The 25,237-nt window shown below is 51.0% G+C and overlaps 1 protein-coding gene across 1 annotated transcript in view; it reads right to left on the reverse strand.

Moving 5' to 3' along the window:
• The window catches only part of STX1A (syntaxin 1A), a 213,356-nt gene that overhangs the window by 19,740 nt on the left and 168,379 nt on the right, over nt 1-25,237 (reverse strand). Inside the window, exons 5-6 of the mRNA XM_088530122.1 lie at nt 8,544-8,618; nt 3,585-3,658 (exon numbers count right to left, since the gene is read on the reverse strand). Coding sequence (XP_088386248.1) covers nt 3,585-3,658; nt 8,544-8,618 — 149 coding nt within the window. The remainder of the gene's footprint in view (nt 1-3,584; nt 3,659-8,543; nt 8,619-25,237) is intronic.

The following is a 25,237-nucleotide window of genomic DNA, read 5'->3' on the forward strand; positions in this document are numbered from 1 at the left end:
ACCCGCCAGTAAGGTCTAGAAGAGATGAAGTGCTGCAACTTGCTCTGAAGCAAAAGAGGAGCAAGTTGGACAGGAAGCACTGACAGAGCAATGAACGCATTTTGCAAGATGCTGTTTCTGGTTTAGGTGCCACCAACCTATGCCAGTCTTTTATCCCTTCTTCTGCCGTTTCTTCTGGTGCTTCCCCATGCCCGCTTTCATTCCGATCTCCTTAATCCTTCCATTACCTGTCTCTGCAAGCAAGCTCCATGCAGTGCAATGGGGCAAACCCAGATCCAGCTGGGGTCCTGGCTGTGGCATGGGTGGGCTGTCCGCTGGCCTCTCAGGCTCCGCTCCATGCTGGAAGGACACGGGACACTGCCCGTCTCCCGGGTAGCTGTTCCCAGCTTCTGCGAGGCACATAAATCATCCCTGTTTTCACGAGGCATCAATGCAAATTATCTAACGGCACCACGGTCAATCGGTTCCTGCTGAACACTGAAAGAGTCCCTGCTGCGGGAGGGCACCAGGAGATGCAAACAGCCCTTTGCATCTTTGTTAAATTCCGAGGCTCCAAGCACAGATATATCAGACTAATTCACCCTGATCCTAGCGCAAAGCAGCGCTGCGTGACAGCTTCCTGCAGAGAAGGTGCGGGGTTCCCACCGAACAGGGAGGATGAGGAAATGCTTGTGCCACCTCCCAAGGCAAGAACTTTTAAACAAGATCTGTTTGACAAGACCTGCTTAAACAAGACCAAGGTCTGTGGCAAGGACCAAGCAAACCAACGCTCTAGAGAACGACATCAAAACCAAGAACTCTGCATGGGAAACCAGGAGCAATGGGAAGTACAGGCTCAGTGGGCATCCTGGACCATGCAAGCCCCATTCCCACCCACGCAATATTACTATCACAGCATGACACAAACCTGGAGCCACAAGGCTTTAGAAAGACAGGAGCCAAGTGAAATGGGCAACACACCAGGGAGCTTTGCAGGAGGCAATGCTCAAATGAGAGCCTGGGTGGTGAGCAGCAGTGCCTGGCAGACAGGCTGGGCTTCAGGCACACAATCAGCAGGTCCGACCCTTCCATCAAGTACAGCAGGAGCAAATTCCCCCGTCTTCGGGGTGGATTTGCTGGAGCATCAGCTGGGTCCTCCCACAGGCAGCCGGTGCCTGCCGCTTACCTGGAGAAACTTTTCTTCTGACCCCTTCTGCCAAGTTGTCAACCTTCCCAACGACCCCTTTGGCTGCATTCTCTTGGTTGCTGTTTTCAAAGTCTTTTAACTACAGACTTCACAGAGATGTTGGTTGCCTGGACATAAGACGTGCCCAGCAGGGCCTCCTGCAGCAAAGCTGCAGCCTTCACCACAGGCTGTACCAAGAGACCTACACTGAACACGTCCCTTTCATCGAATAGAGGGCTTGACAAAGAAAGAGCTGTAAGAATGGAGGCACTAGAAAAACATCTAGATTTCAGTGGCAAGATGTCACCAGGACATCAGAACAGTTCCTGCAAGTTCCCAAGGAATTTAGGAACAAAAAGTCTGTGTTGCTTATAAAAGTATCTACCTTCCTGCTGCAATCAGCTGTTCCTGGGTACAAGACAGCCCAACACTTCTTTTATTCAATATTTTTAAGGTATTTCTTGTTTTGGAAGGGGGATAGTTACTTACAATTATAGGGTAATTCAGGTTGGAAGGGACCTTGCGAGGTCCCTGATTGAGTCCAACCTCCCGCTTGAATCAGGATCAGCTGCTTGCAGACACAGTCATGTTGTTTCCTCCCCTAATCATACAGTTTTCCACTGGCTTTGCTAAGGATCAATTTTCATTTTCCAAAGTATTCCTCTTTGAACTGATGGTCCTTGACTGTCTCGCTGTGTTCTCTGCTTCAGAAAACTCCTCTCACAACCAGGCTGTGGCACACTGTGGGGAACCAACACTGCGGGGAGGAGTCCCTCTTTTTTTGGTCTCAGAGACTTTGCTGCTGCTCCCGCAGTTTTGTCTTGTTGCCCTGCTACCCTGATGTTCACCATGGTCACCTCCATTACTGTTATTTCTCGGCTACCATTTAACCCAAACATCCTTTTCCCTTGCGTCCTTCAACACTCACTCGTTCAAACCCAAGTCACATCAGACCACGTTTCTCAGGTCACCACCTCCCCGCACCGCGCGTGCTGCAGGGAAACTCTGGAGATGTCCTGAAGATGCAGCATGACCTGGCTGTGACCAGAGGCCCCAGTTTTAAAAACCTGTGTAGGGAAGATAAATCCAAAGCCTCTCCACTCAGAACAAGCAGTATCCAAGCTAGTTGTTTTATCAACCACTTAGGAGCTGCTGTTCCTTGTTTTACTGGACCCTTTTACTTTGTCTGCGTTAACATCTTTTAGTCTGAGCCCAACCCACAGCATCAATTGGGCTCTCAGGCAAAAACTTGCACAGTAAGGAGCTCCTGCAGTGGAGGAAACATCCCAGGGATCTCATACAATCTCAAGGCCTGTCTTTTCCTTCTCTTCCATCTCTATCTGGCATGTAACACGTATTTTTCTAGTGTGCACTACTGAATTTACAGACAAGCCTCATCTCCCTCACAACCTCCAACTCTTCTACACGGCCACTTCCCTCTTGGTTACAGGCAAAAGCCAGAGCAGCCCTACCAGTCACCAAATCTGAGCACAAAACACCAGTCTTAGCACTTACCCAGCCAGAGGAAGGAGAAATCGTCATGTTACAGTTTCATTAGCAGAGCAGAATTCAGCGTGTAAATCTTATGTAACATTCAGTTCTTAGATAACTTTGTCTCGTTCTACTGAAAAAGCTTTGGTGATTAAAAAACAGTCTATCCCTACCTCTAATCCATGGGATAACCCCATAAGAAACTCGCAAAAAGCAGATGTAATCAGAAGTTTCACTGGAACAAGAGGAAAAATTGCTGCAGTCCTAACACTTCTAACAGTCTAACATTTCCCAGGCTGCAAGGTGATTGAGGGGCAACCAGAGTCCTAGCAAGGAAAAAGATTTCCAACAGTCTGCACCGTGCAGCCTGAAAGATTATCCACTTTCTTGGACTAAGTGACATTGTAAGCAAATTACCCAGCTGTATCAGTGAGCCTTGGTCTCCTTTATGAACCAACAAAGCATCTTTCTAGACATTTTGGAAATACAGAGAAATTGCCAGTTTTAGAAGACATTACAGAAGAAAACTCTCTCCTCAAAGCTTGTATTTCACAGTGTATTTTTTTGCTCCAGTCAAAATCTCCTTTGGGCAGATGCTTAACATGGATGTACAAACATCTGCATACCTACTTATCAAAGCTGATACCTTCATGTCTACATGCATGGGACAAGTTTGACTCACAACCTCCTCTTTTATGTGATTCCCCTGGTGCCCATACTCACAATACAGGTCCTTTAGTTGGATGGCTCTTTTGCTGACCCACTCGGAAACATGCTGCACTACTCTGGCCAGTATTTGCAAACCAGAACTTGAGTACTTTAAAGCAAAGCATGGACCTCCTTTCCCATCATCTCCTGGGACCTCTCAATCCCAAAGCCTTGCCTTTTCCCCCCTCCCATTCCCAATGCCACCTGGACAGAGGCTCACCTGTGTTTTCCTTATCCTCAGGTCAGCAGATGACCTATTCAGTCCTTCCTCTTGTTCAATACTCTGTTCAATACCTGGTTAGGGTAGAAAGACACAGATTATTTCAGGCAGTTTGAAGAAGAAAAAAGAATGCTTGGCAGAGTGATTTAAAAGAACTAAATTTGTGGATCAAGGAGCATTTGGTACTAAGCAGAGCCTCCAGCTCTGTGGTCTGGCCTGTGTTTTAGCCTGGATGGGCAGCAAAGCACTGTTTCATTAATACAAAGCACCCACTCCATTTTTAACCTGCTGCCTCTGCTTTTAATAGGCAGGTGATTAGTTATTCAGACATGAGGAGACTATAATTCTCTCTAGAGGAACATCAGGGGACTAAAATTAAGTGTAGGAGTTGTATATCCAGAACAGCACCATCTGCACCCCTCATTTATGACTGTCACATGCTCACAGACTGGTGTATGTCCATCTTTATCACCCAATCCCACAGCCTTCTGCCCACCTAGGTACGTTTTTATTTGCATTCCAGCAATGTCTGGCCACAAGACGAGACTCAGTGTTTTTGAGGGCAGCACCAATCACATCCAGCTTGGGAAGCGAGAGCTTCACAACAACTGCTGCAATGCCCGGATTTGACCTCTGCATTTTCTAGTATTCAAAGAAAATGGAGCGCGGTGAAGGAAACGCAGAGCTAAAATGTCGCTGCAAAATAAGGAAGCTCAAGACTTCTCTAAGGACTGTAAAGATAGTAGGTTTGCCAGCTGCCTAGCGTGCACAGGGAAGAGCCGTTAGCCTCAATGCATAGGCTGAAGAGACAACGTTGTTCATTCCAGCTGAACAATTCACTGTGGCAAAGCACTAAGAGCAGATTTGCTCTTTTAATTACGTCTGGTAGTGCAGCTAAGTGAAATTAATTCCTCACTTGCCCAAAGACCATAAATCACAGTCCGGCCAGGAGTGCTACCTCGGTCACTGTCCCGCCAGGTTCTGGTGGGGAGATGGCACGGCTTTGCAGGGCAAGGAGGGCTGGCATGGACCGAGGGAGCGCAGAGCTGCTCCTCCTGCCAGTGAAAGAAACGCTAATTCAGAAGCTCCTGTGCTACAAACTGGGCTCTAAGATCCACTCCCCTTTTCCCTGGCTCCACCAGGCAGCCGGCTCAGCCCTTCACCAGAGATGTGAGGCTCCACACAAGCTGGCCTGAGCTACAGGCAACCCTCAAATTAGGCTAAAACGCCTTATTCCTGACACAGCTACCCCTGCAGTTCTCCAAACATAGCTGTCCCGAGGCAACTTTTGCACCAGAGTTTATCCCACACACCCAGCACGGAGTGTGGGCTTCTTCCTCAAGTCACAGAAGGCAGCAACGGTTTCCATCCACCCTGGACCTGCCAGGCAGCTTCACTCCATAATCCAAAGCAGGAGAGCAGAGAAAGTAGAACACCACAACCAAGAGAGGCATCTGTATTTTTCTTGTAGAGTGATTAATAAAAGCGGCTTCAGAGTACCTCGTTGGAGACAGCAGGAGTAGGGAAACTTTTAAGGAAGTCTTTGCAGACCTGCAGAATACATCATGATGCTGGCTGAGAGCATCCAAGCAGCTAACACAGCAGAATACAACCAGTAAAGTTCCAGAGAACGCATCTTACAGTACCTCTCATTTTCTCCTAGAAGGAAACAGTCTGTGTCTAGGAATTATCTGAAAGGTCTCATCCCACACAGCCAGACGGCTACGGTACTTCTCACAGTTTGCCCAGACTGGGACTGTGCACTGGCTGCTGCCTGTACAGCAGATTTCATCAGCAATTGGTCTTCCTCAACACTTGCCATAAATTGTTCCCTGTTCCTAAGGAACAGTATTGGCAAACATTGCACATTTATGATAATTAATAAAATCACATTTTCTCAAGAACCTGGTAATTAGGATTAACCACTGCATGAGCAATTTCTCTCCTAGAGAAGTCATTTCATCGTCAACAGATGGTGTTTTTGATCATTCCTGACTGTTTTCTTCCATTGATCAGGCTGGCCATGAGGAAACTTGGGACAAAGCACAAGTGCAAATATCCTGCTGCTCCAGGTAAATGCAGAACTTGGGAGAGTCTTTTGGGGGACTTGGAAATAGGATTCAGTCTGCCCTGAGTGCTGAGAGCACTCAGAGCACCTTAGGAACCACAGAAAGCGCCAAAGAGAGTTTTGCTTTTCACTAAAGAGTGAAAGCTGCTAACGTGTAGTGAGGAACCACTGCACTTTCAGTGACTGCTGTGAAGTTTGAAGCCATCGCAATAGCTGAGGACGCTGGTGCCACGGGCTCTCCTTGGAAAGCTCAGCAGGAAGGCAGCTTTTTGGAGACCCTCCCAGAGGAAAACTTTGTTCAGTTGCTTCATGCAGAGGGAGCTCCTGGGGGGTCCTGGATCCCGGCTTGCAATCTCCTTTCAGTGGGGCCAGCTGTGTTCCCACGTGGACACCAGGGATCCCACTGTGGAACCACAAGCTCCGGCGCACAGCACTGCACAGGGAGGAGAAACAACCTCAGCTCAAGCTTAACACAACTGCATGGGGCAAAATCCTAGAGACCAAGGAAGAAAGTGACAGTTGGCTATGAGGGACACCATGAGACACAAGAAGCCCTTCTGTAGGGTCCAAAGGACAAGCTGTTTCTGACTCAGGAAAGGAAAGGTTGGCAGAAAAAACAAGAACCACGAGGCTCTCACAGATGGGTGGGAATTTTATGTCTAACCAGCTGTTCCAGCAAGGAAGCATCACAGCTCAAAGAGCGGCAGCAGAGGGACGAGTGATGCTCCTGGTGCCCACCCTGGACACACACAGGCAAGCAGCAAAGAATCCAGCAAATGGCTCCGATCCCACAGACGTCTTCCAGAATTACAAGGGATTCTGGAAAACAGTGCTTCCAGCAGAGAAATAGCAGCTCCTTTCCTAGCTCTGAGGATATGGCCAGTCATCCCGCAAGAAGCTGAGGCAAAGTCAAACCAACCGTGCGCTAAGAGTCAAGACCCGCTGCAGGCAAAAACGGGCCTGGCCCAGCTCTGCCCGGGGGCGGCCTGGTTCTGCCCAGAAACGCCGCGGCCGCAGCTGGACACATCCACATGGTCCTGCAAGGCTGATCCCGGCCCCGAGGCTCCTCAGCTCCCTCGGCAGCGGCGTCTCCTCGGAGCGGCCGGCACGTCGCAGCCATCCCTGGCTCCGCAGCCGCGTTGGTTTTGCTCCCCAGCTGTCACAGACATTGGTTCTTCTCACAACGGAAACTTGGTTGCACTTGCGGAGCCTTTGCCTGAGTTGCCTATGACAGAAACATGCCAACAAAATGGAGCCTGTGGAGATACAAAAACCTTCCCCAAGCGCCTGGCCCCTTTCTGCTGCTCCAGCATCTCCACAGAGCCCCATTCCCTGCAGACCGGCCCACACGGCAGCGAAGGAAGAGGGGCAGGAGGCGCCGCTGCCCAGGCCCAAGCCGCTCTCCTGACGGCAGCAGGTCGAGGCAGGTTATACAGTGAAGACCAGCCAGGTCCTGCAGAAGCAGGAGAGACCTGGGGCAGCAGAGGCTCCAAAGCCAAGTCCTGCACCCACAGCAGAGCGGGCCGAGCTCCAGCCTGCTGCAGGACGAGCCAGCGTCAGAGCACGGGGCTGCAGAGAAGGCTGGGCAAGAGCAGTGGTCGTTCTCCAGACAGCAGCCCCTTGGCACTCTGCTTGCTGGACAGGGCTGTGTTCTGCTCACCAGGGAATATCCAGCTCTTTTTTGAGGCCTACAAACAGCTTGGCCCAACCTGGCACCTCTTCAGCCTTTTAACCCGCTCGGTCCAGCCCCTCTGGCCTTCCTGCAGGGCCAGGGCTCACAGGGAGCGTCTCCCCCAGCCTGGGATCTCGAGCTCGGCCTGCTGCACAACTGGCCAACTTGGCAACTGGCTGGTCCATGTCCTGGGCAGCAAAGAGTGGAAAAATGAAGCCCATCTCCAGGTAATCCCACCAAAGCAAAGGTGGAAGCCATCTCTGGCAGTCCCTCTGCTCACTTCTGGGATCCCGTTCAGCATCGATCCCAGTTTCCGGAGTGTACAAACGGCCTCAGGCTGCAGCTGCTGTAATTGTAACGCGCCCTTTCCAGCCAAGAGCAAAAGATCCCCAAAAGGTCTTGACATGAGTTAACCACTAGCTGCTGGCATGGGCCTGAGATGACAGCCCCACGGCACACTGAGCTGATCCGCAGCCATTTCAGGTCACTGCATGTCCCCAAACCCCTCCCGTTTCCCTTCACCACGCAACGTGCGTTCTGAAAATCTTCATTATGTGACAAAATAAACCCAAACAGTTCTGGGGAAGCTGGAGACAAATGAGGACAAACTCAGTGGCTCCAAGGGAGATGGGGGCACACGGGGGTGGAACAGCAGTGTGCAGAGCTGATGCCTGGAGCAGCATGTGTCCACGAGGGCTTTGGATTATCTTTGCTGTCAAGTCGAATCGGAGTGTTTTTAAGAGAGCTGAGACCGTGGAGGACAATTTTTTGGCAAGAGTGAATTTTATCTCACAGCTAGTGCTGAGAAGTATGGTGACCTGATCCTGGCCAGTGAGATTAAGCGCTGGTGTGCAGAAGCATGAAGTCCTCTGGTGGCTCTTTGCCTGAGCTCTTCTCTCTCTCATTCCTCTACTTTGGAAAGACGTAAGGGGATGTAGGGATTCTGACCACCCCAAAAGCGCTGAACAAGTTCAGAAGCTAAAGCACCGAAGAGAAGGATAAGCAGCAGGGTCCAGGAGGAGCAATGCACCCTGCCTCCCACGCACCCAGTGCCCCAGGACGGATCAGCACCCACACGTGATGGCATCTGCTGTGCTGGGCTTCACGGCCAGGCAGGACCGCAGACACATCTGGGAGCCAGGCGACACACAGGGTGTGAATTCTGCTGGTCGACCCCCTTCCCCTCTGCCCAACAGCAGCATCACAGGCCAATACTCACTCTTTAGCTTGGAGCGCACTTTGTTCGCGGTCTTTTTTATGTCAGACATTAACTCTTCCAGTTCCTCCTTCGTTTCTGGGGAGAGAGAAGAGAGCAAACATGGGTGCACTGTAGATGATGCTAAAATCTCCCGCTCGTCCCCACAGCACGGTGGGACTCAGAACGGGGAGCAAGTTCACCTCGGATGTGGGAGAGCCAGCAGGGCGCTCCCAGCTCACCCGTCCAGGCGGATTCTCCTCACTGGAAGAGCTTGGACATCACCAGCACCTTACACTGCTCTTCCAGCAGCCACGGGCAGGCTCTGCTTGACAACAGCCCAGCAGCACCTCATGTCCCCCCACCCAGAGCCTGGGATCCCATCACGCCAAGGCCCCGCACGGAGGCATCAGGCTCTCAACCTGAGTGTGGTCCTCACCGCTCCCTGCCAGAGGATGCCAGCAGGGTCAACACACGCGAAGCTGCAGGGACTCCTGGCCCTGTCCACATTGTTAGAAAAGCACCAGTCTTACTGGGAAAAGCCTAGTGCCCCTATTAATTTTTCATTTGCTCTGCAATAAGGATATTAATTCTCCATGCCCAGGCTCTCCTCTTCCCCTTCAGCCAGCAGCTATTGGTAACACTGCTTGACTAATTGCCAGTTTTCGCTCTTTCGTTCCTCAGCCGAAATTCACTGTTTTTGGCAGAAATCTACAGGCTGAAGCAGCACAGTGCCAGAAAACACACCAGTCCCACTGCCCACATTCGAGAAACGGCTCTGGGAAGCCCAGCAGCAGCAGGACCGTGTAGAACAATTCTCGTATTTCACTGCTCACGGCAACAGGACTTGCAAATCAGTCAAATGCAAGGCCAAGTCCTCCTCCCTGGGCCCTTCAGATCCAAAGCTCCTTCTTCTGTGCTACCCCTCCAGAGCGCTGTGCAAACAGCACCGAACTCCTGCTAGGAGAACAAGCTCTGCCAAGCACTGAGGTCACATCCATAAGTCTCAGCGTCCCTCTAGGGCCTTTTCTCCAAGCCTAAAATGGTTTTTATAGATGTTGGTCTCCCAGGATGTCAGGAATATTGACTTCATTATACTGAGAAGAAAAGTAAAGAAAATGACGCACTTAGGAGAAGTAAATCAGCTGGGGAAATTCAGAGCCCTGAGTCACCAATGGGACTTGGCACAGGGCTATCCATCCTCCCTCCCATGCGCAAAAGCCAGAAATCAGGCTGTATGACTTTTAATTGAAAATTAATGACAGCTTAATCCTTATAATGTCTCTAGACAGGAAGTTGTGTCTTGCAGGGACGTTGTCTGCATTGCAGCAGCTTCTCCAAGCCAAAACCCAGTGTTTGTCCGACCACGGATCAGAACCAAGCTCCTCAAGCTCAATCATACCTCCTGCCCAGAACCACAGAGCAGCCTCTAAGGAGACTGAGACATCCAGCAGGGACCTTCTCCATCCTGTGTTTCGGAGGCTGCTGGAGCCCTGCCAGGGAGCAGCACACATGAAGCAGGACATACATGTTCTCAGAGGGGCACACAGGTCACTTGCCTGAGCCCTACCAGCACAGACCTTCGCTCCGAGCACCGGCGCGGCAGGGGACACTGCATCCGAACCCCGGCCACCCCGGCAAAGGCAGGACAGCGGGCACGGGGGAGACGGCCTCGCTGTGCCCATCCACCGGCGAGCCCAGAGCCCAGCTCGCTCCTGGGGACGTCTCCCCGAGCCGCCCCGCGCGCCTGGACAACACCGGGACACGGCAGCACAGCCAGAGCACCGCAGTGCCTCAATACCCACGCGCTGGAGAAAGGACAAGAGGCTTCCCATTTAAATGGGATTTCTCCGAAATGCAGCCACCCTACTGCTTCCTTTCGGTTTTGATGAGATCGAGACTTATTAAATTAGGCAGAACTTTGTTTTATAGACTGCAGGCACATTAACGGAGTCATTTCAGTGGCTGCGGCAGCTCTGATGCTCTATGCTCTCAGCTGGCAGTCGCTAGACGTAATTAGAAAATCATGATGACGGGAAAGTGCTGGGGGAAGGTCACATCCTATCAATAGCTGTACACATTTCTAATGCAACTCAGGCCTTCAGTAGTATTCAGGAAAGCGAGGAAATAAACACTTCTGCAAATACCTCCATCCAGACTCCAGTTATTTTGGTACATGCCAACTAACTGGTCGGACACAGTGATTTGCCAAAAGAATAAACGTAACCTCAGGGAAGAGGAAGTTTGATTCTCACTTAAGTAATTATTCTCTTTGTTCCCATTTTCAGAAGAACCACAGAATCATTATGGTTGGAAAAGACCTTTACGATCACTGACTCCAACCACACGCCCTTGAACACCATACCTGCTAAGCCATGTCCCTATGTGCCTCATGTACCCGTTTCTGGAACACTGCCAAGGATGGTGACTCCGCCACTTCCCTGGGCAGCCTGTTCCAGTGCTTGACTACTTTTTCCGTGTAGAATTTTTTCCTAATATCTATCCTGAACTTCCCCTGGCACAACTTGAGGCCATTTCCTCTTGTCCTATTGGTAGTTGTTTTGGAGAAGTGATCGACCCCAGCCTCACTACAACCTCCATTCAGGCAGTTGTAGACAGCGATAAGGTCTCCCCTGAGTCTCCTCCAGACTATAGAACCCCGTCTCTCTCAGTTGCTTCTCACAGGTCTGTGCTCCAGCCCCTGCACCACCTTCATTGCCCTTCTTTAGACTCGCTCCAGCACCTCCATGTCTTTCTTGTAGTGAGAGGCCCAAAACTGAACACTGTCCAGGAGGCAGCCTCACCAGGGGACGATCACTTCCCTGCTCCTGCTGGCTACGCTCTTCCTGACACAAGCCAGGAGGCCGTTGGCCTTCTTGGCCACCTGGGCTCACTGCTGCCTCATGTTCAGCTGGCTGTCAACCAGCAACCCCAGATCTTTTCCTGCCATGTCACTCTGCCCCAAGCCTGTAGCGCTGCATGGGCTTGTTGTGACCGAAGTGCAGGAGCCGGCGCTCCGCTTTGTTGAACCTCATACGTTTGGTCTCAGGCCATCGATCCAGGCTGTCCAGACCCCTCTGCAGAGCCTTCCTACGCTCAAGCAGATCTGCTCTTCCTCCCACCTTGGTGTTGTCTGCAAATCTGCTGAGGGTGCACTCAGGACCCTCATCCAGACCATTAATAACAATATTAAAGAGGACCGGCCCCAATATTGACCCCAGGGGAACGCCGCTCATGAGCAGTTGCCGGCTGGACTTAACTCCCTTCACCAGCACTCTGCGCCCATCCAGCCAGCCAGTTCTTCACCCAGCGAAGAGTACCTGTATTTAATAACCAAGCTAGCGTGGGCCAAATAACACTACACTCTAGAGCAGGCTGAGGGTCAGCTGCTTAAACAGCAGCTCTGCAGAAGAAGAGTCAGGGGTCCCAGTGGGCAACAAATTGCCCAGGAGCGAGCCCTTTTGCTCGCAGATAAACCACATCGTGGGCCAGGTTAGCAAGAGGAATGAGCAGCAGCAGAGCAAGGAAAGGGATTATTCACTCTTGAGACCACGTCTAAGGTGCTATGTCCTGTTTGGGACTTCTGGCTAAAAAAGCTGGCATTGACACAGTGGAGCAAGTCCAGCCAAGGTCACCAAGATGGTCAGAGCTAGAGGACAGGATGTACATGAGCATGCTGAGACACCTGGGTTTGCTTGGCCACAAAAGGGATAAGGAGGGATCCTACTGCTCTCTGCAATGAACTAGTGTAGAGGATGGAGCAAGACTCTCCATGCAGGTGCATAGATACTGCCCAAGATGTGGCAGAGCAAGCTGGGACATCGGGACTTCCAATTAGGTGTTAGGGGAGAAAACTCATCATGAAGATGGTCCAACAGTACTTCCAGAGAAGCTACGGGTGTCCATCCTTAGGGGTATGCAGAAAATATCTGGAAAAGACCCCAAGCAACCTGTTCTGATGGATCTGCTTGGAGAGAGATTGGACCAGAGACCTCTGGAGATCCACCAACATCAACCTGCGATTCTATGAAACAATTTCATGTAGCTTAATGGTAATTAACTTCCCTTTTGCCCATTGATTTGAGGTGAGGGAAGCAGCAACAAGCACACATACAGCAATCTGGTGAGCTAGTGTGTGCACCCACAGTAGCTTTGGAAGCTGAGAAACACACCCAGGTGGGCAAAAGGACACGGGACAGGACTTACATACTTTGAAGCTGCCTTTTCTCAAAATATTTTCAACAGGGCAACAGAGAGAAAACACTTCTGGATGGTTTTTGAGTCACTGAACTTGTGAGGATTACTTGGCGCTGCGGCAGGCGCATGCTTTCCAGACAATTATTTTCACATTGATGATGTCTGTTTAAGTGACTCACTCCGATCTATTTAACTGTTCGTTGCGAGTAACACTCAGCAACAGGAAGCTGCACAGCTACAACATCCCTGCTGCTGCGGCTGGAGCCATCCAGAGCAGCAAAAGCAACAGCAAAGGACAATGTCAACACTTAATGCCACCGCGTTCCGCGCAGGTAATGTGATTCACTACAGCTTCAGGTGCTTGGAAAATTAAAAAAAAAAAAAAGAAAAGGAAAAGAAAAAACAGATTCCCTTGTGCTCCCCCTCCCCAAAGCTTTGTGAGCATCTTTTAGCAAGGGGATGATCTGACACAAAACAAACCCATCATCCTGGGCTCCCACACAGGGTGATGATGCTCTTCGGGGCGGGAAGATTCCTGCCTAAACACTCAGCATTCCTGAGCATAAACACCCAAAACTGAATGTCCTTAATAAAGGGGAGAAAAAACTACCGACCAGCTATAACTGCACGAACAAGCAAACTTTCACAGTGTAGAGGTTAACCATGGGGAAATCCAGAATCCCTCTGCTCTGCTTTGGAGCCTACGACACTTGTGAACATGCCAATGAAGGTAACATAGACCCAGGATTGTCCAAGGTAGCTTAAACTTCCTCACACAGGAAGAAATCTTCTTATTTGGATTAATAAAATTTCACCTTTTGTTACATGGAATTCTTTACCAATGACAACCAACATAATTAACAAAAGCACATTTTAGAAGCAAACTCATAACTCAGTTGTCTGGCAAACAAGCGGGGAGAAGGATCTTTCTTGTAAAGACTTAATTCTAAAAAATTAAAGAAGTTCCTGACCATGATTCCTCCGAAGACTTTTTTAAAAAAGAAACTGTTAAAAAATAATCTTTCTTGTCTTATTTTTTTTCTCATACCTTCTGCAGGTTATGTGCCTGTTGAACTTGGCACTTACATTTCCAAAACACAATGTGTCTTTTTAACAGTGAGTGCAAAGATGCAAGCGTAGGACCTGGCAGTGGCCTGCCAGCCTACATGGGCCGTCTGGCGTCTAGAAAAGCCAGAAGCAAAACAGAAAGAATCTTTCCTGGGGATATACAGAGGTTAGCTGAAATTTGCATAATGTTTTACTACTTAATGGTAATAAATTCTCCTCTCCTGTTTGCTCCGGTCTCATTGGGAAATGCATCCCACTGTTTGGGATGCTCAAGACATCTCCTCTGCCCTGTTTGCAAGGCGCAAGGTAACAGCAGCAGCCACTGCTGCACAGAGAGCCAGAGATGTGTGAAGTTTTCCACTGCTTTTCCTACCTGCACTTCCAAGGACAGCCTTCAGGAGCGTTTCATAACCATGCACCATGCAAGCTGGAGCAGGGAGAAAATAGGAATGCTTCTTCACAGCACAAGGGCAAATACTAACCAAGGGCTACCTCAGATGAACAGTTCACACACAAATCACAGTTGGCTGAGATTACCAAAGCACACAAAGGGGTCACTTTTTCTCAAAGCTCTTGAGTAGTTCAGGAAAACGTGGCCTCTGCCTTCTGTAACCACCTCCATGCAACAGACATCACTCATCTCCCCCATTTCCACCTGCTAAAACCAATGCTGGTCCTGCCGTGGCCATAGTGAGGGGCACCAGGAGAGAGGAGAATCATTTCAGAGCTTCCAGAGATTCACCAAAACGGAGCTGGAGACAAGGAGAACCTATGAGGTCTGGAACACGATGGTGTTCAATACCGCATGGGCGGAAGTCACAAGAAGAGGGTGTTTCCTGGGATATGTCGCACTTGGATGGGAATTTCACAGCTTCCACGGAAAGTCTGAGAGCTCCCTTGCAGGCCAAGCTGTTGCTGGGGAGCACTGCCGTGACACGCAGTGCGCAGCCAGCCAGCCAAGCTCGTTCAGCAGTGCAAGCACATACGTGGGAAGACGTGTCAAGAGGGAAGTAACTCCTATCAGCATGTAAGCGCCCTGCATTTCCAAACACATCTCACGACATTCTACTTCGAGCACCATGTGCCTCCAACCTGCCTCCAAAGGGCCGCACCGACATGTCCAGGTGAGCACCAGCACACGGGAGATGTTCACTCCCACAGCTAAGGGCCAGCAGCCCCTAGACTTTTAGCTTCTTGTGTGACAGGAGGTCCAAATCCTGCTAAGGATGCAGCAAAGAGACCCTGCTGGGATTTGGTGTCAATGCAGAATGTCACAATGATTTTACACGGCAGCACCAGGGGGATGATAGGCACACATGCAAGCACTGTAAAAGCTCTTAAAGATCCCCTGGGACTCAAGGCGCTACCCTAACTGTCTTTTCTGCATTGTTTGACAGTGTTTGGAGCTGATCTGCAATAGAAGATGCTGCTGCTGCCTTTTGTAACCTTTGATCTTTTTTTAAAATCACTAATAAAGGAAGCAGGAGAGATCATAGAATCGCAGAATGCTTAAGGTTGGAAGGGAGATCATCCTTTAGAGATCATCTAGTTCAACCCCCTGCACACGCAGGGTCACCTAGAGCGTGTGGCACGTTTAATATTTTTCTATTACACCTTTTTAGGTAATTTAAAGCACGTTACCAGTGGCACTGCACTTACAAAATATTGTTTTTATAATATTCCTCACAATGGGTCTTGCTTCACACATCCTGGAGGCAACCTTGCACTCACCTACCCAGTGCTTCAGAGCCTTTTCACAGCCTATCACAAGTGGGACGAGTGCTAACCTACACCCTTGGCATGCCAAGGCATGGCACCAGGCTGCCCGTCCTCCAGCTGGTCCTGCTGCTCAGTGCTAAAGTTGGAGCCAGAGTTGGGCCAAGTTGGGGTCAAAGCCCCAAAGGGGATAAGGGAGACCCTGGGCCATGGCTGACCCAGGTGGCAGGTCCCATCTGCAGAACGGCTGAGTTTGAAAGGGGCCTCTGGAGATCATCTCGTCCAACCCAAGCTCAAGTAGGGTCACCTAGAGCACTATGTCCAGATAGCTTCTGAGTATCTCCAAGGTTGGAGCTTCCCAAGGGTTCTCTTAACCCCAAAACATGTTATGTGATAATCTCTTCATCTGCAACCGCTCTTGTTGGTTGCTTATAATTTGGTTAGCAAAAATGTTGGGGTCATTTTGGTTTTGTGATGAACCCATACGAAAGGCAGAGGAAAACTAGAGGAGGTGCAGTTCATTCCCTCATTCCATTTCCTTCTTTTGGGAGAAAACGATACAATATTTTCTCTCCAATTACTCAGAGACAGAAGCAGCAGTTTTCATTTGGGAACGAAGAGGTGGAGGTAAAGGGCAGCAATGCGAATACTATAAAGGTCTGGACATTAATATGAGCTACAGTCCAACCTGCTACAATCCAACCTGCTACAGCCCAACCTGCTACAGCCCAACCTGCTTTGCTGCCTCTGCCTGCTCTGTCGTGGCCTCCTGGTGCAGCCCACCAAAACAGCCCCCAAAGGAAATGGCTCATGTTGTGCAACGAACCCAGCTGGACTCACATCTTGTCTGAAGATCAACTCACTCCTTTAGCAGCCTGGACAGAGCATCTCCTTCCATCCTCCACCAGGCTTTCAAACCTCTTGGTGGCTCTTCTCTGCACCTCTTCCACTCGTCATGATCTCGTAGTGGCATTAAATGCAGTCAAGGTCAGCCTGCCAAGATGCACAAGTTACACCATACAGGTGCCCTCTCCAGTGCCTGCCTCTCCCTCAGTTTCCACATCAGGACTCACCAGCCTTCAGCACCCCTGTCTTCCCAGCACACCAGTTGCACTGGCAAAGGAAGCAAGGAGAAGAGGAGATGGTGGCTCCTGGGCTGGTGGGGGCTGACGAGCATCATTACACTGGGGACTGTTGCTGACTGGAGCAACTTTCTGGGCCCAGGTTTCCTCCTGAAAAGTGGAGCAAATGGTGTGGGCAGCCAGACAACAGGGTTGGGAAGAGGACAGAGCGCAAGACAAAGATACCCCCTGCCCCAGCTGGTCATCGGGTCAAGATACCAAGCAGAAGGATTTGGAGAATGTCTTGCTGAACTAATCATATCATCCTCCTTTAACTCTCTATTGATCTAACTCAAGTCCAACTCAAATAGTCCAGTATTTTGCCCAGAAACAATGTCGGGCTAATCAGTCAATAACTATCCAGCTTGGCTGATATCCTTCTTTTTTTTTTTTTTTTTTTTCCCTTTTTAATTGTTACTGTGTTATTTCTGAGCGCCTACAGCTCATCAGGGCTATTTGAGGTCTTACTAGAAATCAATGCGGATGCACAGGCACGATGCTTACTTAGCTCCTTGACGGCTTGCAGATCAATTACTTCAGCTAGATTGGACCTAGCACTGTCTGCTTTTGGTAGATGCTGTTTAGCACTCACTCAAATTCTTGTTGGAAAGCAAAGAATTTAACCATCAGAAGATATAAATATATCACATTTTCTCGAGCACTCAAAAAAGCATTTCCCATATGTTCCTGTCCTTTCTGCATTATTCTGCCATTTTTATTTATTAATGTATTGCAGAACTCTGTTCATGTTCTGCTCATTCTGAAAACTCATAGTGTCCTTCGGTCTGCTGCTTGCCGGGTCTTTCAGCTTTTTGCACCTCTTAGCCCCAGTTTCACTGTGAGATGGTGGAAATGTCTTCCCTCCTCCTCAAATACATACAGAGGAAAGGAGACAAATGCAAATCAGTGATAAGTAAAACTGCAGAGGTAGGAGTTACAGAAAAGGGGTAAGATAAGCAAAAGGATGCAGTGAGAATCTACAGAGTTTGCTAAATTTATTCTGCATGGAGACAATATGAACGATCATGATCATCGGTGCTGACGCTTCCCACTGAACCTGTTACCAATTCCCCTTTTTCTCTCAGACAAACAACGGAAACGAGGCTCCCCCACCCTGGCAGTGCATGTTTGCACTAGGGAGATTCACTTTGCCTTTTTACAAGCCCCAGAGACATTTCTGAACTCCCCTGAGCGCAGTTCACGGTCTGCAGCAGACACAGACACCCTTTGGGGTGCACATGATCATTGAACCCGGGCTCAGCCTCCAAACCTCCATTGCAGAGATGTGAAAACAAGCCCTGGTCGTGCATGCCTGGCCCTTGCTGCAGAGGTTTAGCCTTCAAACTAGGGAGCCTTCAAACTCCAGGTATGCAAATCTTTCTTCCAGCTCTGAGTAACATGAGCTAGACTGAATTTATGATCATAAACGAGCAATTTCAATTCCTGGTTTATTAATTGCTCTTGTACACAGGTGCCTAGGATAATTAAATCATTCCTTCTCTCGTGCTTTAAAGCCTTAATAATTTTATTCCTAAAATATTGACTGCATTCTAAAGTTCCTTCATTTGTCCCTCCATTTCCCCTCTTCTCTGGGATGGCAACTCTGAGCTGACCTCTTTCCTCTTGGGGCATCACAAGATTGCTTGGTGCCCACGGGATTGGGACGGGCACCCTCTGATTGCTCCTTGCAATCAAAGTTTCAGCCAGGTTGCATTCTGGACCATGAAAACCATCCGAGCCCCACACTGCTTTCCTCCAGGATAGAAAACTCTTAAAGGAAAGAGCTGTTCCTTTCTCAGGTCCTAAGACACTACCACTGAATGAAATTCAGGCCAAATTAGACTTTAAAAAGCTGGTGAAGATCACCGTCAATGCATGACCAACGCATGGGCATGAAAGGTCTCGGAGGGGCAGTGGGATCCCGTTGTGATGCCCGTGCCTGGTGCTTGGGGTGCTCCTTGGGGATCCTGCTGGCCAAAGCCAAGGAACCAGCCCCAGCAGGGCAGCTCCCCATCTCCCTCACACTCCCTGGCACCCCAGCGCACAAAGCCTGCAAGAGGATATGGATTTGCTATATATAACCTGTACTGCAGAAAGAACAAAGTGAACTGTTGGGAGGAAAAGAGGGCCTGAGTACAGAGGCCAAACCACCTTCATCGCCTGCCAACCTTAAGGTCCAGGCAAAAGCACCCGCTCTGCTCCCTTGCGGGCAGCTGAATGACTCACATCACCACACGGACCCTCAACGCAGCGGCGCCGCAGCCTCCTCCAGACGTCGCTCCATCCTTGCACCCGCAGCTCAAGACAAGCCAGAGGCAATTACTGCATTAGACGCGTGATTCAGAAGCCCAGGACTGTTTCACAAACGGTACTGCACTGCTCCCGTCACCCCAAGGGCTGGGCAGAGCCACCCTGCACCCGCTGCACCCAGGGGGACCAACGCGGGGCAGCTGGGCCAGCGGGACGCGGCGGAGCACAGGGCACAGCCATGCAGGACCCCTGCAGACAGCAGGTCACCATGCTCAGCAGCAAGCCCCGCTTTCGGCTCGCTCCCAGGTCAGAGCCACCGTCCAGCTGTTACTTCTGGGGCTTGGAGCTCGGCACACAGCAGGGCCACCCACCAGAGCACCCGGGGACAGGGTGCACCACGGAGCCGCGGCTCTGGAGAGGTGCCAGCCATGCCACGTCACTCCTGGGACGGCGTGACCCTGCGTGCTCTAAGGTTACAGCGGGACCAACACCAGAGCATTCTGCCCGATGCGGGGCTACCACAGGCCTCCTGTGCATCTTGTGAACCAGCCTGATACAATCCCTAACTCTCCTAGACAGATCAGAACAAAAGGGTGTCTCTAAGACACAACAACATGTAGAAAAGGGAAGTATCAGTAATCTTCTTAATTAACATGAGCATGGTGCCTATTTATCTCCCTTTGGCCGTTTCCTCTTCTTTCCAGCTCACGGCCCTGTCCAGCTCCATGCAGGCCTCTGAAGAGAGGCACCACTCGGAGCAGGACACAAGTAACAAAGTGTGGTCCCTTTCACTGTGGCCGCTTGGCTGGGAGGTCTCTCCTACCCTTTCCCAGGAAGCAGGGGTTCACCACCAGCTCTTGGAGCACGTGCACCCCTACATTGATCCCTCAGGCAGATGGAGTGGCCTCCCATGCTACTCTGGAAATGGACTTTCGGCTTTTAAAGTCTATTAGTAGATGCAACTGTGGCTCATGGAAGAGTGACGCATGTCCTGACCCGACCCAGAGACCGCCTTTATGGGTGGGAAGGCTTCGGGAGCAGGATTCCAGGAACGGCTCTGCTGGAAGCAGAGGACAGCCGTGAGCAAGGTGAAGATAAGTCACGTGTAGGTAGGTCTCATACCCTTCCCAATCTCCGCCAGCCCAACCTACATAACCCACCAGTTTATGGGCCCAGCATTTATTTAACACAGGCCACTCACCAGGGCTCTGCCTAAAAGCAGAAGTACCGTGAACGCCTTGTTCAAACATCCCATTACAAGGGAACAAGCCCACACGAGACGGGGTGCAGCAAAGGGGGACGCCGGCTCTTGAGCAGGTCTCTGGGCATGCAGGCAACAGCATGGAGCACCGAGGAGCACGGCCTGACCCCGGGATCAGCTCCTTCACCTCACGCACAAGGTAACACACAGCCATACGGTGACCCCATTTGAGCAAAGAGAAGCAGGGCTTTGTGCAGAAAACCAGCCAGCCAGGGAGGGGTGGAAAGGTTATTTTTAGTGTTCCACAATTCCATGATAAAAGGCACATATTGCCTCTAGCTGGAAATACAACTTCTACTAAGCAAGAGGAAAAAAATGACCTGAACGGGTCCTACAGCCCAGAGAGCCTCAATGGCCGGAGAGCCTTTCAAGACCTTGTTATATCATACCCAGAACATCATGTGAAGGATAATACCCCAGGAAGCACCTGCTGGAGAGTCTGGGCACCTTCACTGATCCATCCAGCATTTCTTTTTCTAAAGAATGGAACACTTTGTATTTTTAAACACCGACTGATGTACACCTAATTGTTTTGCTCACAACCGTTTTCCTGGCAGAAAAAGCTGTGGCCACAAAGGAAGGGCATAGGTAGGTCAGGTTGCTGGTTTTGACCCTCCGTTTCCCTCAGTTGGATCTCTCTTCTCCCTCTTACCATATTGGCACCCCACCTGGAGCAGGGAAGGGCCTGATGCTTACCGCAGGGACCCATGGTGCCCATCTGATGGCCTAATCTTGACCAGGGCTCCCACAAGTGGATTTAGTCAGGCCACAAGTTACTGGCGTTGCTTCACTGGGTGTCAACCACCCAACAACACCCATAACAACAAAGGTCAGAAGAGTCCGTTACACCTCTCAGCTGCCTCTTATCAGGGGGCCATTGGGCTGCAGAGGGCACATGCCCCTGATGTCCTGCTTTACCATCCTCTGTGCGCAGTTGTGGAGCTCAGGATACTCCACGGCAGAGCTTTAAGTACTCCAGAGGAGAGGCACATGGTGTAAGAGCCCAGCACACATCATTAATCAGAAGGTGCCAGGACACAGGTTAATTAATCCAAATTCCCTGTAAAAGACCTCCAAGGCAGTGGGCTACAGCAGGATATCACTGAAAAGTGCTGTGCCCTGGTCAAAGGGAACTGCTATGCCCAAAGAGAGCAAATCGGTGCTTGCTGGTGGGAACTCTAATATGAACAGGCATTTGAGCCTCATTCTGCCAGGCAGTGTTGGGCACAAAGCGTTGACCCTCAACAGCTGCCTGCTCTGCAAATAGTCCTTCCTAATCCACTAAATCCCAAGAAACAAGACGCTCTCACTAAGGAGAGGACAGGGTGCAGGTGCTGCAGCCCCGGGGAGCCAGTGTGCAGAAGCACAGGCCACAGAAAGGCCCCTGCACACTGGGACTCCCCAACACCCCTTTGGCCATGGTGGAGAAGACCCTCCAGAACTGCACTGCCTGTTCAGAAAGGTCCCAGCGGCCAAAGGCAGCGGGTGATTGAACAGAGTTGTGGGGAAGAAGCGCTCCCTGTGAGTTCCCGAGAGCCCCTCATCCTGCACAAAGCAGGCGAGGAAGTGGCCTGGCACAGAAGGGACCCGATTTCCCCCTTTCCTTGGGCTCTGCACCATCTGGGATCCCCTCCAGCCTCCTAGCCTTCCTGTGGAGCTAATGTGGCCCACGTGGCCGATCTCACAGGGTGGACCCCAGGTGACAGAGGCAGATTTGACTCCTTGTTCTTCTCGAGCCTCAAGCAAGAGGCTGTGACACAGTCAAGCGCCAGCCTGAGCATCTCCCTGCTCCAGCTCCTCACTTCTCCCTCCGGCAGCCCTCGCCAGCTCCCCCTTCTCGGTGCCGCCATCTTGCTGCTGATGTGACCGCTGCGCTGCTGAGCGGAGCTTTCCCGATTTAACTCCTAACAGTTCCCGACAAACCTTTCCCTAAAGCTCCCCGAGTCCTTCTGCGGCTCTGAGCTCTGCTCAGTCTGCCCGAATGTCCTCCTCCGGCTCATTTCTCCACAACCCGGAGCTCGGATAGGCCTTGCCACACGGCAGCCCTCAGCAGTGCTCCGTGGGCGGCTCCCATCACCACACGCCGGGCAGGAGGCACCACTAACGCGCTCCCGGCATGCGCTGCCACTTCCAGCGCCACCCAGAGCACTGCCATCCACAGACGTCACCCATGTGTCACCAGCCGCCTTCTCCATAGTGCTCATTAATTCCTCGGACAGAGAATCTTCCAGCCTCTGCTCTCCAGCTCTGACATGCTGTCACGACCGCGATGCCTGGGCGTCTCCCAAGACGTGGGCAACGTGACCCGCAGCTGCATCCTCCACTGCCCAAAGGCAAAGGTTTTCTCATCTTAAGCCGAGGCAACGTTATGAAAAATGGCATGTTTGCCACAAGGCAGACCCAGGGCCACAGCCACGTCGGCTCAGAAGAGACCTGGAGGTACCCTGTGCACTGGACAGGATGGCATGGAGGGATCATGATAACCTGGCAGCGCTGCATGAAAACGCTGATGGTCAACCTGAGGATATGGGGCCTAAGGGACATAGGCCTCATTTAATGTCTGGGGGGGTTCTTGATGATGATGCAGCAATGAGGCTAATCTTCCAGTCTAAAATTCATCATTATTCCCAAAGCTGGGAGGAATCACCCTGAGTCCAGGGTCCTGTGAGATGCTCTGCCTGATCCAAAGTTTTCTGTGTTTAAAGACTCCGCTCTGAGAAGCGATTTGCAAGAGTCACTGCAAGCATCAAAGCTGAAGTCTTCTTGGCTTTGCAGTACCTGAGACCACGGCTTCACTTGGCACACAAAGCCGTGGGAGCAGAAGGTGTGATCCTACCATGCCTGGCAGTCTGTGCCCAATGTGCTCACTTAGCTTAGCGAAGAACTAGAAGCTCCACAAAGATCGAGGAGTTACAGGGGAGGTCCAAAAACAAGGGGACCACAGTGACCTGCAAAGCTCGGACAACAGTTCAGCAGTTTACCTCCAGCTCAGGGTAAATTCTCTTGCTCCTGATTCCACAGCCCCAAACCTCAGCATCTTCCTATTTCGGTGCCTTTCAGAGAAAGGCAGATTAACTCTTGACCTTCAATGGAACCAGGCACTGAGGAACTAAAAACATTTATAGGAAGAAACTCAAATTTCTCTGTCCGAATTTGTCTTTGACAAGAAAGATGAAACAGAGCTTGAACATTTGGGAAATAACCAAGACCCTACAGAACTACAGCAAAACATACGAGCACGCCTTTGGGCCCTACAGAAACTCAGAGGAACATAATAGGAGGGATGTGAGCCTGGGAATGGTAGAAACTGCCTGTCAAGTGTTAATGTGCCCTCCTCAGCTCTGGTATAGCAAATATACATGTGAACTTTCCTTGGGCTGCCCCCCACACTTCCTCCTTGGCATTGAGGCACCTGCCTTGCAGTTCCAGCTCCCTTTGCAGCCTCCTACATCAGATCTTGCTCTTGCAGGGGAACTAGACTCTGGCTCCCCTAATTACAGAGTCCCTAGGCTGCTCCTTCTCTGCCTGCTGAAATTCACTTTCCCCTGCCACCCAGCTCTCCACAGTTCTCCATTTGCCAAGATCAGATCTGCCTTCCTGCTTTGCAGCGCTGCTCGTTCTTAGCTCGTTCCTCAGCGCCGCGTCGGGCTCGGCCTTTAGCGCTTTGCTGCAGCACCTGCTCTGGGCAGCTGGCTGGGCCCATCACCGCTACCTTCATAATTGTTTGCATGCACATTTAAAAATCTCTTTAAAATTTTACCCGCTTTGCAAGCAGGGCCGCCTGCACGTGGCAAGGAATCTGCAGCCTCCCAGCAGCCCCCCCAACCTACTACATCCCCCCCGACACACTGCTGTGCAGCTGAAGCCGTCCACTTTGATGGACAACCCAAAGCCCTGGTTGCAGCCCCAGATCTCTGCGTTCTGCAGTGAGAGCCCCTGCGTGGCTCCTGCTCACCTGAGCACGTTGGGAGGCCGCTGGTTGAGGACCATGTGTTCATACTCTCCATGCACAGAAGTGTCCCCATGCAGATGCACTGACCAACATGCCCTGTCCCTCTCAGATCTCAGCAACCACAGAATGGCTACAGGAACCCCTTCTCCTGCCCTTCGGGCCCCTGGACATGAAGTCTCCTTCTCTGTAGGAAGAAGCATTTTCTACTTTGTCAACAGCAGTGTTTTCTATTCCCCAGGGAGGTCTTACAGTGCTGCACCTCCTGAAAGGCCACGGCCATGGAAGAGAGCCCTCAATCTGCAGGCAGGGAGACGCCTGTGACCCCTTGGCAACTCCGGGCCCACAGGAGGTGGCCGTTTCACCCGTCCTGTGCACGACGCTCCCCGGGCATCCCGGGCCGCCTTGCTGAACACCGGGCCGTCCCACACACGTCCTTGCCCAACAGTTGCCTTTTTCCAAGTTATCCTTCCACGTGTTTCAGGCTCCTCAATCTAAAACAAAGGCATTCATGCTGCACGTGTGGGCTTTGTCTGTGCACAAGAGCGTGCTCATTGCCCGCGCTTCCTCGTCAAGATCTGCACACAGCTGCACGCTGCATCCACACCAGCTCTTGCAACAGGACAGCAACAGTTTGCTGCAGACTGACAGCCTAACCAGTTACCAGGCCCTTGTGGCACAGCACCAACTGTGCCGCAAGCTTCAACACACACAGACCATACGCAGGACAGGCAGGGAAATCTCCAGCTGTTGCATATAAAAAACACCTATTGCTGCTGAGCACACTTCTGCAGGGCGCAGGTAACACTCCTCAAATGCAAAATTAGGCCAGAATATGTTCAATTTTTAATGCAAGCAGAATGGTGAGGAAGGAAAAGCAACACGGAGGGACTCTCTGGTTTTGCAGAGCTGTGGAGTGGTCAGGGGCTAAGCATGGGAGCACAGGCACAGAACAGGCTGCGGCAACCCACACTGCGAGCCTGAGCACAGGATGATGGATTTGGAGTCAGCTGGGGAAAAATGATGAACGAGACCCATTTGGGGGGCACTTCTGGGTCTTCAATTTGGTATGTTCATTAAGAGCTTGCAAGCTAGAAGAAAATGCACTCAGTGACTCACGGAAGTAAGCACGACTCTTCTGTGCCTCCTCCCATAT

The sequence above is a fragment of the Tinamus guttatus genome, unplaced genomic scaffold (assembly GCF_059628265.1).
Source record: "Tinamus guttatus ecotype Peru unplaced genomic scaffold, ASM5962826v1 Tinamus_guttatus_pri_ptg000356l, whole genome shotgun sequence".
Taxonomy (NCBI): Eukaryota; Metazoa; Chordata; class Aves; order Tinamiformes; family Tinamidae; genus Tinamus; species Tinamus guttatus.